This window comes from Mastigoproctus giganteus, chromosome 7 (genome assembly GCF_048544385.1).
Source record: "Mastigoproctus giganteus isolate SK-2022 chromosome 7, ASM4854438v1, whole genome shotgun sequence".
Taxonomy (NCBI): domain Eukaryota; kingdom Metazoa; phylum Arthropoda; class Arachnida; order Uropygi; family Thelyphonidae; genus Mastigoproctus; species Mastigoproctus giganteus.
In genome coordinates this window covers 203,995,164-204,008,053 of record NC_143581.1, presented here as the reverse complement: position 1 = coordinate 204,008,053, position 12,890 = coordinate 203,995,164, and the positions used below count along the sequence as shown (strand labels likewise).

At 36.2% G+C, this 12,890-nt stretch overlaps 1 protein-coding gene across 1 annotated transcript in view; it reads right to left on the bottom strand.

Annotated features, from left to right (window-relative positions):
- Window positions 1-12,890, bottom strand: part of ND-51 (NADH dehydrogenase (ubiquinone) 51 kDa subunit) — a 183,663-nt gene that overhangs the window by 105,186 nt on the left and 65,587 nt on the right. The window contains exon 5 of the mRNA XM_090378085.1: window positions 4,607-4,740. Coding sequence (XP_090234211.1) covers window positions 4,607-4,740 — 134 coding nt within the window. The remainder of the gene's footprint in view (window positions 1-4,606; window positions 4,741-12,890) is intronic.

Below are 12,890 nucleotides of genomic sequence, written 5' to 3'. Positions count from 1 at the left end.
GGAGGTACCCACAGACTGGAGATGTGCAAATGTGACCCCAATTCACAAAGGAGGTCAAAGGCCGACACAAGTAATTATAGATCTGTGAGTTTAACTTCTGTTCCTGGAAAATTAATGGAGGCACTGGTTAAAGAAGCACTGCAGGATCATCTAGACAAGACTTCAGTTATAGCTTGGACACAGCATGGTTTTGTTAAGGGAAAGTCTTGCCTGACCAATTTGATTGGATTCTATGATGCAGTCACAAAAGAACTCGATGCAGGGAATAACTTTGATATTATATATTTGGATCTTAGAAAGGCTTTTGATACTGTTGCACATGGAAGAATGCTGCACAAATTGGAGCAGTGTGGCATTGGAGGCAAATTGCTGCTATGGATAAAGGGGTGGTTGAGGGGGAGAAGACAGAGAGTGGTAATCAATGGACACTGCTCCTCGTGGACTAATGTTATTAGTGGAGTCCCTCAGGGTTCAGTGTTGGGTCCATTATTGTTTTCTGTATTTATAAATGATATTGATGATGGTATATCAAGCTTAATGTCCAAGTTTGCAGACGATACAAAGGTTGGCAGGGTTGTCAAGGACACTATTGACACTATGCTGCTGCAACAGGATCTGGTAAGGTTGAGCAGATAGGCTGAGAGGTGGCAGATGAAGTTTAACATTGACAAATGTAAATTACTACATATGGGAAACAGCAACCCCAGAGCAACGTATCAACTCTAGCAGGGATAAGGAGGTGATTATTTCCTTGTATAAGGCAATGGTGAGGCCACACCTTGAGTACTGTATACAGGTCTTGAGGCCTCATTTCAAGAAGGATGTAGAGCTGCTGGAACGAGTACAGAGAAGGGCAACAAGATTAGTGAATGGAACAAAGGGTTGCTCTTACGAAGAAAGGCTAAGTTTTGCAAATTACAGTGTCTGGAGACTAGGCACCAGCGAGGTGATCTGATAGAGGTGTATAAAGCCTTGAATGGTTTGAGCATGCTCAATGCTGATGGGATTCTTCCTCTTGCTCAGAATAATCACCTGCGAGGGCATAAATTCAAATTGAGGAAAGACAGATGTAGGATAGACGTGAGGAAATTTGCCTTTAACCAGCGGGTGGTTGGTTGGTGGAATAGACTTCCATCCCTTGTCGTGGAAGTTGATAGCCTAAATAAGTTTAAGGCTCAGCTGGACAGGTATTTCGAACGAACAGAGGGGTGAAGTGGAAGTGGTTATTTTTTTATTTATTTTATTTTATTATTTTTTTTTTTGGCTGATGCTGCATAAGCTTGCTTTCTTGCATAAAATGCCTCTACTTATGCTAATGCTAATTTTCATCTTCATTTTTAAATCAATTTTGTTTAGTTTCCTGGCACTACCACCACTTGCACTTTTCGTCGTTTGCTTTCCCTTCATCGTTGTAATAAACAAATAGGAATGAAGAGAAGTTTCATTCTCTTCTTAATCTTCAATTATATAAAAAAAAAAAATTTGTTTTTTTATATAATTGAAGATTTTAGTGAAGGGATATTCATTTCACCATAATACGGCAACGTAAAAACGCACACAATTGCAGTTATCGGTATTATCACAAATGCAATAAGATCGAGTTTACTACCCGTTCATAATTAGATGCACTAACAGAAAAGCCCAATAAGCCCGAAAGTGCAAATTGTTTTTATTGTTTTTCGGTCGTGACTTCCAGAAATGTGCTTTAGAAAAATATCACAAAGGTGTTCAAATTTGTTATAATGGGAACATATGGTAATGATGAAAGTGTAGTGCAATTTTCATTATAAATATGACCGTTTAGAGAGAGATAAATAGCTTAGTAATATAGCAAAATTTTCAACTTCCAAGGACTTGGAACGAATTACAAAAGTGTTATTGGGTTCACATTACGATACTTTCATGATACGTCCATTTATCCCTACGGGATGCAAAGTATGTTTCCACGATTTTTTAAAGTTTGCACTGGGCGGAAAAACTTGCGTAAAGTCGAATTTCCGCAAGTCGAGGAGTTCCTGTACTAGATTATTTTATTTTAAATTTAATTTAAAATAAAATAAATAAAATTTAAAATAAAAGGTAAAAACAAAACTGTCATGATAATGGCCATACTCTTTATCATTCTGAAACCTTAAAAAGTAAAGACAAAACAGATGAGAGCAAGGTTGTGCATCAGCAGAGAGCATTATGAGAACATAAGGAAACACGAAATGAAGCAAAAGAAGGGGGAGAGGCAATAACAAAAACAAAGCATAATTGAGAACAATGAACAGCAAAAGGAAAAGGGGGATGGAAATAAAGCACTGGTTGAATGTAATCCTCCCCCCCAATTCTGGTTAATATTTTTAGGCTTCATTCTTCTGAATAATACTTCCAACCATCATCTGTAATAAAAGTTATGAGAAATAGCTAATAATAAGCATATTATCCTGTGGAAATATTATGAGACCCAAAAATGCCAAGCCAGGATCAAATTTGAAATATTAATATGGTTTGTTTGTTTGTTATTTGGTTTTTAGGAGCATTAGCAACTAAGGCCATATTGCTCCAGGAATATGCGGTGGTCATTCCCTGACCTTTCTGCATCCTCCGTATTTGGTGGTGACGGGCTCGAACCCCGGTCTAATCAAGAAGCGTGTGCTATGCACTGCTGCTCCTTCCCACCTGGCATATTAATACGGTTAAGAGCAGATCTACATATTGTCACTATGGCCACGATAAATAATGATATATTATGTAGCACCATGAGAATTCATAATATTGGCAACTGCTGTTTACGGAGAAATAATTTGCACAACTTAAATCTTAAAGTCAATTTACTACCAAATATTACATTTACATGATGTTATTTAAAAACTTAAATGAACCATCCAAGCTGAATTTCCAAGAAGTAAATTTTTGGTAATTTACTTCTTGGTAAACTAACATAAGGCTCACCATGTATATCAGGATGCTATAAGGTAAGCAGACTACTTACATGACAGAGCATGCGTGCGTGCGTGCGTGCGTGTGTGTCCATATTGTGGTTGCCTTATTCAGATAGGATTAGTGCATTCTGTATACCTTCAACTCTTATTGTGTTGACTGTGCACAGCTCATGTCATTTTAAAAAATACAAAACTTTTCTCTCCAAACTTATAACTGATAAATGTAAAATTGATTTTAAATGCACTATTGTTAAAAAGAGGCATATAATTATGCTTGAGAGAAAACTCAACACTGTTAAGTGATATGAAACAGCCAAAGTGCTGATTTCTCATCATATATCTGTCAATAGCAAACCCATAGAGAACATACTAAAGAATACTGTGAAAGGTTCTACACCTATTAAAAGTGATTATGAAGCAATGCTCTGGATTACTCTAGGATATGAAAAAATTATTAATTTTATGGACTGAGGATCAAAATCAACATTGTATGCTGCTTAGCCCTCTACGAAAAGGCTAAGGCTTAATGAAGAATTGAAAAGTAAAGGGATGTGAAACAGAAGGAGGAAAGCAGTTAAAAACAATGCTACATTTTAAAGCAGCATTGTTTTACCAAGCAGAAATATTCTGCACGAATTCATAGGCACTGATAAGTAAGGCCTCTCTACCACTATATGGCTGTCTTTGCCAAAGACCCGAGTTGCACTTACTGCAACTGTGAAGTGCTTTTGGACACCACCATCATACAGTCGAAAGTGTATTGCCAAGACAAAGGAATAACTTTCAAAATTTTACTTATCTTTGATAATTCCTAGGTAGCTTTTATACCTAGCTAATATTCATACAATGAAGGTTCTGTACATTGTACCAAACATAGCCTCATTGTTTCAAATCCATGGAGCTAATCCATTTTATACCACTTTTGTACCTGTTTTAATCAATTCCCTATTGCCTCTTCAGTTTTTGCTGCATGCCTTTCTACAGTCTTTCCACAGGAATAATTTTTTTATTTAGATACAGCAAAAACATTTGTAATATGTCTTTGCCACGAAAAGTTAAAAGGTTAATTAAAATAAACAAATATGCTCTTGCCTAAAACTATGCATAATCAAAGTTAATAAGCATAGATAAAGCAGGTTTTTTTTTTTCTTTTACAAAAAAATAAAGAGTAGCCTGAATATTATAAGGAGTGATTCTACTGGAGAATGATCTGGTGACTAATCATTAAGGAACTGTAGGAGAATGTTTAAACAAAAATGGTTGTTCGAGTAGAGCAGGTTTTATCAAAAAGGAACATGGAATGCAGCATACTAAAACCAGCAAAACTATGGATAGGATTACCAGGAGAAAGTTACTGTTATATGAAAAGAAAATGAGGATAAAAGAACAAATCCTTGGGGTGCTTCAGCAGTTAAGAAATTAGAAGATGAAGAGCCATCTAGTATCACTCTCCTTGTGCAAAAAATAATAGTAAGTTATATTTAGGGACTTTATAATGCTGGTCAACTTATGTATGAATAAATATAGTTTAAACTAAAAACTACCCCACTTCAAAAATGACTTTTTGGAGTTGGAGAGGGGACAAAAACAAACACTTTTTTCCAATAATAAATAAAGTTAACTTTGTTAAATATTCTTCTCTTTAATTATGAGATTATGCAAAGGGGAAAAAATGTCACCTGCTTGTGCTCCCATAGCTCTTCCTGCTACTAAGCATCCTTCAATCAATTTATGTGGATCATGTCGAAGTATTTCTCGATCTTTGCATGTACCTGGCTCTCCTTCATCTGCATTCACTACCAGATACTTTGGTCTGAAATATTCAGATCAAATAAATAAATAAGAAATAAGTCAATTTTCTTGATAAATGGTTGTACAAAAGCAGTGCTGTCAAATTGTTACCCTGTCATATATACACAGCTGTTCTATCATTTAATGGAGTAACAGTTCACTTTCCACCATACTACTTGTGATTGCTATGTGTTATTCTCAGTTTGTCAATTACTATGAAATTCCAGAACAGTTGTGTGAAAATTTGTTATTTGGTTAGTTAAAATTCATTTTTTTGATTTTATACCACTTTAGTAGCAGTTTTAATAAGGAAATGAAAAGAAACACTTGTGACTGTTCTTTTAATAAACGAGATCACTTTTATTATGATCTCTTTTATTGTAAGTGATCACAATAAAAGAGATTACTATAAATTATATTGCAATTGCATTTTAGTACTCTGCTTCCTCAATCAATAAATTTAAAATTTTTTGAAGATAACATGAATGCCAAATTGGTAGTTATGTTGTAATCACCTGTATATTTAAATAAATGCTAACCACTTTCTTTTTTGTATACCTTATTTCTAATACAGGAATGAGAGCAATCAAAAAAAAAAAAACTATAGAGGAAAATAATACGTGTGAATATGCAGTGCATTTTGGAGGTCCCCCATGTATCACCAATCCACAAAGGGGGTTCATCAAAAGGTGACACAAATAACTACAGACCTGTTAGTTTAACTAGTTTTCCAGGGAAAATAATGGAATCACTGGTTAAAGAAGCATTGCAGGATCATCTAGGCATGAAGCATTTTAAAGGGAAGTCTTGTCTAACAAATTTGATTGGATACTATGATGTGGTCACAAAGGAACTGAATTCCAAAAATAATTTTGATATCATATACAGTCAGTCCTTGTATAACATAATAGTTGTGTTACTAGAAACCCTCGTGCAATGCAAAATCATGCAATATAAATAACAGGCCCTATGGGAAAAATAGGGTTAGGTGCCGACCACCCAAGATTGAAAACACATTTATAACCAAAACATTACCAAACACAATAAATAATCGTAATGAAATACATATTTTATTACGATCATTACATAATAAAATATTGCTAATGTTTTTGCTTCTATCATAAGCAAACTTGTTCCGTTTGATCTATCCAAACAGATGACAGCCGTTCCAACTCTTCTTATTCTTTGTGTCTTGATCTAATGGATTTTAATTAATTACACTTTGAGTTGTTTCTGCAATGAAAATTGTTTTTATTTTCTCTGCATTCTTTCTAATTTTTCTCGCTTTGACTCATATAGGTCTGTAGCATATGCAATATCACATGTTCTTTCATTTCGCTCAAAGCATTTCACAATTTCACATTTTTTCTCCATCGACAGAGGCCGACTAGCCATAAGCCTTGCTGGGGAAACCCCTGTGGGCCAGAGGCTAGAAGCCAATGGAGGCCGGTGTGATTTTGGCCATAAACGCTAGTATGAGGCCGCTACAAATTTTCCCGGGTAAGAATTTTTGACCCAGTCAGCCTCTGTCTATCGATATTACTTTTCTTTTTCTCTCTGAATCTGTTCCTTTTCACACCTTTTAAGTATTTAACTCGTTTTTAGGGAATAAAGCACAATTACAAAATGAAGAGCACACTTGATACACATAAACAAAGTTGCGTGCGTGCGTGTAGCAACTGAATAAACAACACCGTAAAGGCAGAAACACTATTATCACCTCACTAACTCACATTTTAGTAAAGCACATTTCTGGAGGTCACTACCATAAAACAATAAAAACAATTTCCAGTTGCGTTCCTGCTAGTGGAATCTGTTATAAACGGGTAGTAAACTCGATCTAATCGCATTTGCAATAATACCGATAGCTGGAATTGTGGGGTTTTTACGTTATTATGGCGAAAAGTGTTTCCCCTTCGCTGATATAAAAAACATTAAAAACATTTTCAGAATCTTCTTTTCATTCCTATCGTGTTGTGTTCAGTTGGGGTGATTCCACGTTCGGCTGCCATTTCTTGTAAACACAAAGGCGAATCATGCATAAGCGAATTCGGTTCGTGTTATATATGATATCATTCCCCTATTTATAAATCGTATATGATCGAATTTGTGTAGTGTAAACACGCGTTATACAAGGACTGACTGTACTTGGATTTCAGGAAAGCTTTTGATACTGTTGCACATGAAAGACTGCTATACAAATTGGAGAGGTATGGCATTAAGGGTAAGTTTCAACAATGGATAAAGGGATGGTTGAGTGGGAGACGACAGAGAGTGGTAATCAATGGACACTGCTCTTTGTGGAAAAAAGTTATTAGTGGAGTTCCCCAGGATTAAGTGTTGGGCCCATTGTTGTTTTATATTTATCAATGATATTGATGAAGGTAGATCAAGCTTAATGTCAAAGTTTGTAGATGATACAAATATTGGCAGGGTTGTTAACGGCAGTAAAGACATTATGTTACTCCAACTGGATCTAGATAAGTTGGTCAAACGGGCTAAGAAGTGGCAACTGAAGTTTAACATTGACAAATGCAAAGCACTGTATATGGGTAGCAATAACCGAAGAGAAACTTACCAACTGTGTGGTACTACATTCAGGGAAGTGGAAAGTGAAAAAGACCTGGGGGGTAATTGTGCAGTCAAATATGAAGTTTTCTGAGCAGTGCAGATGGGCTGCCAGGGCAGGTCATGGAGTCTTGTCAATGATATATAGGAATTTTGCTAGCAGGGACAGGGAGGTGATTATCCCGTTATACAAGGCAAAGGTCAGGCGACACCTAGAGTACTGTGTACAGGTCTGGAGGCTTCATTTTTGGAAGGATATAGAGTTGCTAGAATGAGTACAAAGAAGGGCAATAAGATTGGTGAGGGGAACAAATAAGCCTTTCTTGCTCTTAGCAAGAAAGGCTTATTTGTAGGCACCTGTGAAGTGATCTGATTCAGGTGTATAAGGCCTTGAATGGGTTGAGCAAGCTGAATGCTGATGGGATTCTTCCTCTTGCTCCAACTAAGAACCTGAGGGGGCACAGTTTAAAATTGAGGAAAGACAGTTGTAGAATAAATGTGCAGAAATTTGCCTTTAGCCAGCAGGTAGTTGATTGGTGGAACAGACTTCCATCTTTTGTTGTGGAAGCTAATAGCCTAAATAAATTTAAGGCAGCTGGACAGGCATTTGGAACGAATGGAGGGGTGAAATGGGAGGGTTTTTATTTTTGGCTGATGCTGCATAAGCTTGCGTTCTTGCATCGTATGCCTCTACTAATGTTAAAGCTAATACTGTCATGGATTCTTTATAGCCATACTTCTGCAATTAAATGATAATCAATGCTGCAGATTGAAACTGAAGACCAGAACGGAAATTTAACCAGCAGTGGCAGCATCCCAGTTTGCTGAAATGAGAGGACCGCCTGGCATTTGACAGATGACCAACTGTGTTTTTTCATTTATGGAAAAAGATTTTGTATTTTCTGAATTCTGCTTACAGTTTTCCAACATATCCATCTTTTCTTACCAGATTTCTGTACTTATTTTAACTAACTTCATTTTTTTGATGAAAAATTTATATATTAATTCTGCTGAAAGCGGGAAAAAAAAGTTACAGCCATAAAATATAAAACTAACAATCAGTTCCATTTTCCAGTGCAGAAAATTGTTAAGAGTGCAAATTTCAAAATTGCACATGTGAATATGTTTCTGCTTATATATTAATTCTGTTGAAAAAGAAAAAGAAAAAAAAAACCTTACAGTCATAAATATAAACTGGAAACTATTAGGTACTTCGGTTTTCAAATTAATAAAATCATCAAGCACACAATATTTCAAAATTACACATGCAATGACTGGAATCTAACTTACCATATAAAAATATTTATATATACAAAAATTTTATTAATATATAAACTAGAGGGCCCTGATCCCTGCTAACTTTGCTCACCAACCCCTGCACTTGTGTTGTCAAACAACAGTCGTTAAAGTGTCTGGATAGGTATCTGCTGTCGGCAGATATACCTACTCTCCGCGACAACACCAATGTGTGGCTCTTCCGGGTTCACTGTGAAAAACAATCCACAATGTTGACAATCATCTACCATATCATCTAAATCACAATATGATACTTCACTGGTTTCTTCGTTATCAGGATCTTATGAAGATCTTACATTACATCTGAGCCATTTAATGGTTCGCTGATTTTCAGCATACCATATTAGCTACCTGCTTCCTGTCACGTTGATTTTCAACAATTTTCAACTTGCTCCATTGTCATTGAACTTATTCTCTGATTAGTTCATAACTTTTTGGCATGTTTCTCTCTATATATTTCTGTACAGATTCCTGACAGCATAGTTTTCTCTCAGAATCAGTGATTGCCAATCTTGGTGGCAGCATTGTGTTAATTACTATGTTAGCAAATCAAACATCACAGATTACAGACACCTGTCGAAATGCACTGACATCTAATCAGGAAATGACCTATGTAATTATTTACCTGTGCATAATTATGTGTATAGTGATGTAATTGCCCCCACCCAATTGTACCACATGACCCGCATCCCTCTTCTTCCAATGACTACTCCACGCCCCAACCACGCAGCATTCTCAAGGTTGAAAAAATATCACCAGGAGGAAAACTTTTTTAATGTAAACAGATAATATATAATATATATTATATTATAAAATGTTTATATAATATAAACAAAAAAAACATTGAAAACTGAATGCCAATATTTAAATAATAAGTCCTCATCATGAAAATAATTACAACAGTTGTAGAGAAGAAATAACCCTTTTGAGTTCTCACATGTTTTTTCAATCACTTGTTTTCCACTAATTATTCTGAGAAAATCTTAAAATATTCCTCCAGAGCTGCTTTATTTAGAAAATTAGAGGGCATAAGTGGTTATGTTTCCTTGAACTAGAACAGCATGGACACTACTTCGTGTTTTTTTTTTAATCCATAAGGTTTTATTTGTTATTACTTTTAGGAAACCATTTCTAGGAAACAGATGAACTAGAATGACAACTGTTCAACACAATCAGAAAACTGGAGCAGCACCCGTGAGGTGCCACATACCTGAGAAAACTAAAACTTGGAAAAAGGGTCACACTGCATCTGTCTAATTCTTTCATGCAATTACTCTGAATATATCACTTCAAAAACAATTTGAGTAAAAGTGGGTCTGTATTTAGGAAGGCAGAGAAACTTTTGATCATTAATCTTCAACCTAAAAAAAATGCCCAAAACGTTTTCTTGCAAGTCACCTGAGAGGTCCTGAGTGACCATTATCAGGTTAATGTCTGCTACTGGAACCATTAAAGTTCACACTGACATAATTCTAATAGATATTTTAATATTTAAGTTTAAGTAGGCATAATGAATTTGGTTTAACAGCATATCCAAACCATACAGCCAACGTGCTTGATCTTTTTCTCACAAACAACCCTTCTAAGTACAGAGTCAAAGTGAGTGGTCCTTTAGGGACCTCAGTTCACAACTTGGTGATTGTCTCTTCTCCAATGGAGCCTTTATCTCATGGCTATTCCCAACCTCATATTGTTTGGCATTACAAGAATGCAAAATGGAATGACCTTCGAGTTTTCTTTTCTTCATTTCCTTGGTCTGATTACTGTTTCAAAACTTCTGATGTCAACGCTTCCTCAGATCGTGTCAGTGAAATTATTCTTGTAGGAATAGAATCCTTTATTCCACATCTCGTCCTTTAAAATCGAGTTAAAATCTCGTCCTTTATCTAAACCTTGATTTTCCAATATATGCGCTAAGGCTGTTCAAGAGAAAAATGTTGCATATTGTAATTGGCTTGTTTCCAATTCTTCAGTTTCATTTTCTGCCTAGGCCAAAGCTTGCTTCTTGCCCTAATGGTAGCCAAGCATTCTGGTCTCTTGCCAAAGCCATTGGCCGCAACTTCTGCCCATCTCCGCTCCCACCTCTGTCAAAACCAGATGGTTCTGTTGTCACTTCATCAGGATAAAACTGACATTAATGTTAGTATTAATGATCTTGGTAAGATACCACCCACCATTCCCAACACACTCCATTCAATGCCTCCTGTGGTCTTCTGTCAACAGGATGTCAGAAGGATTTTGACGATGCTAAGAAAGCTGCAGGTCCTGATGGTATTTCTCCACTTGTTCTCAAAACCTGTGATCCTGAACTTACTCCTGTTATTTGCCATCTTTTCTCACTTTCCTATTCCAAAAGTGTTTTTCCTTCTGCTTGGAAATTTGCTCACATCTGCCCAGTTCCTAAAAAGGATGACAAATCCCTCCCATCCAATTATCGTCCCATTGCAATTACTTCTACTCTTTCTAAAGTAATGGAGAAATCAATTAACAGCCAACTCTTAAACTACCTAAAACCCTCCGTCTGATCAATGATCACCAGTATGGATTCCATCAGTGTCGATCCACTGGTGATATTCTTGCCTTATGTTACACATTTATGGCCAAATTCAATGGAAAAGTTTGGTGAAACACGAGCAGTTGCTCTTGATATCTCAAAGGCTTTTGATCATTTGGTACAAAGGTCTTCTAAACACGCTTCCATCTTATGGTTTGCCAACTGTTTTTTGTGACTGGTTATTCCGTTTTCTCTCTGACCACTCACTGAGGGTGATGGTAGATGGCGCTCTGTCTTCTAACTTCTCCAGTAATGCTGGTGTCCCCCAAGGTGCGGTTCTTTTCCTCTTGTATATTAACATGTTGACTGCCAAGCTAGTTTAAGAAGAAAAAAAATTCCCAGGGGCCAAAAAATATTTAGTAAATAATTTGATTAGTAATTCTAAAATGAATACTGAAATGTCAGTGTTATGCAGTTTTTTCATTTAAAATATCAAATAAAGAGTTTTTTTTTTTTTTGTGTTGCATATGTGGTTGACATGGCCCAGTAGGTTACTTTATTTCTTGAGATGCCGTGTCGGCCACATACGTGTGACACTATTACGGCATACATATGATTCTTGATTAGACCGGGGTTCGAGCCCGTGACCACCAAATACGGAGGATGCGGAAAGGTCAGGGAATGACCACTGCATATCCCTGGAGCAATATGGCCTTAGTTGCTAATGCTCCTAAAAATCAAATAACAACAACAACATACATACATGAGTCATTTGTGATTAGTTTATTGCATGCGTGGCACACATTGCAATTTGGTTGTTGTTGTTATTTGGCTTTTAGGAGCATTAGCAACTAAGGCCATATTGCTCGGGGATATGCAGTGGTCATTCCTTGACCTTTCTGCATCCTCCGTATTTGGTGGTGACAGGCTTGAACCCTGGGTACACTGCAACTAATCACGATAAAATAAACTCTCAAACATCGCAATGAGTTTGTCAGTATTATTAGCGATTTTGTGAATTTGTGAAAACAAGTTTGTTAGCGCACTGTATTATCCATCATATTGTGTTGTGTTTTTCCGCAAGTTTATACAAGTGTGTTGTGAAAAAAAAAAAAAAATCTAAAAAGCAATGACTAAAAGAAAAGGAACAGAATTGCTGAAAATCTTAGTAGTAGTTCTGAAGATGAAAGATTTCGACTGTGATGATTCAGTAAAAGATCCTAACTGGGATATTTCTTCAAATGAAGGAGATATGAAATACTGGAAAATATTGAAGAAGTGCTTTAAGACTGGATGGAAGAAGAAAACACAGATGAGCAATTTAAAAAGACCGAAGAACCTGAGATTGAAGCAACTGAAACAAATGACACTATTGAAGGGACTGAATACAAATGATGCCAAAAAAGATTTGATTTTACAGGCAAATCGGGACTGCAAATAAACATATAAAGAAACATTACTCATCTTGAGGCATTTTCATTATTTTTTGATGGAGTAATAAATCTTATGGTAATGGAAACAAACAGATATGCCGAACAGAAAATTCAGAGCACCCGAGCTTTGCGGCAGAGTTATCTAAGAAAGTGGATTTCAACAACTGCTGATGAGATAAGAAAGTTTTTTGGGCTTCTTATGTGGATGGGACTAGTAAGATTGGGCAGTATTGCATCTTACTGGTCAACCAAACCCATCTATAAAAATAATTTAGTAACAAAAATTGTCTTGCAACAGATTTGAATTGTTGTTGCACCTCATTCACTTTTCAGACAATGAAACCGGTATTCCAGGGGACAGGCTCAGTAAGATACAATACC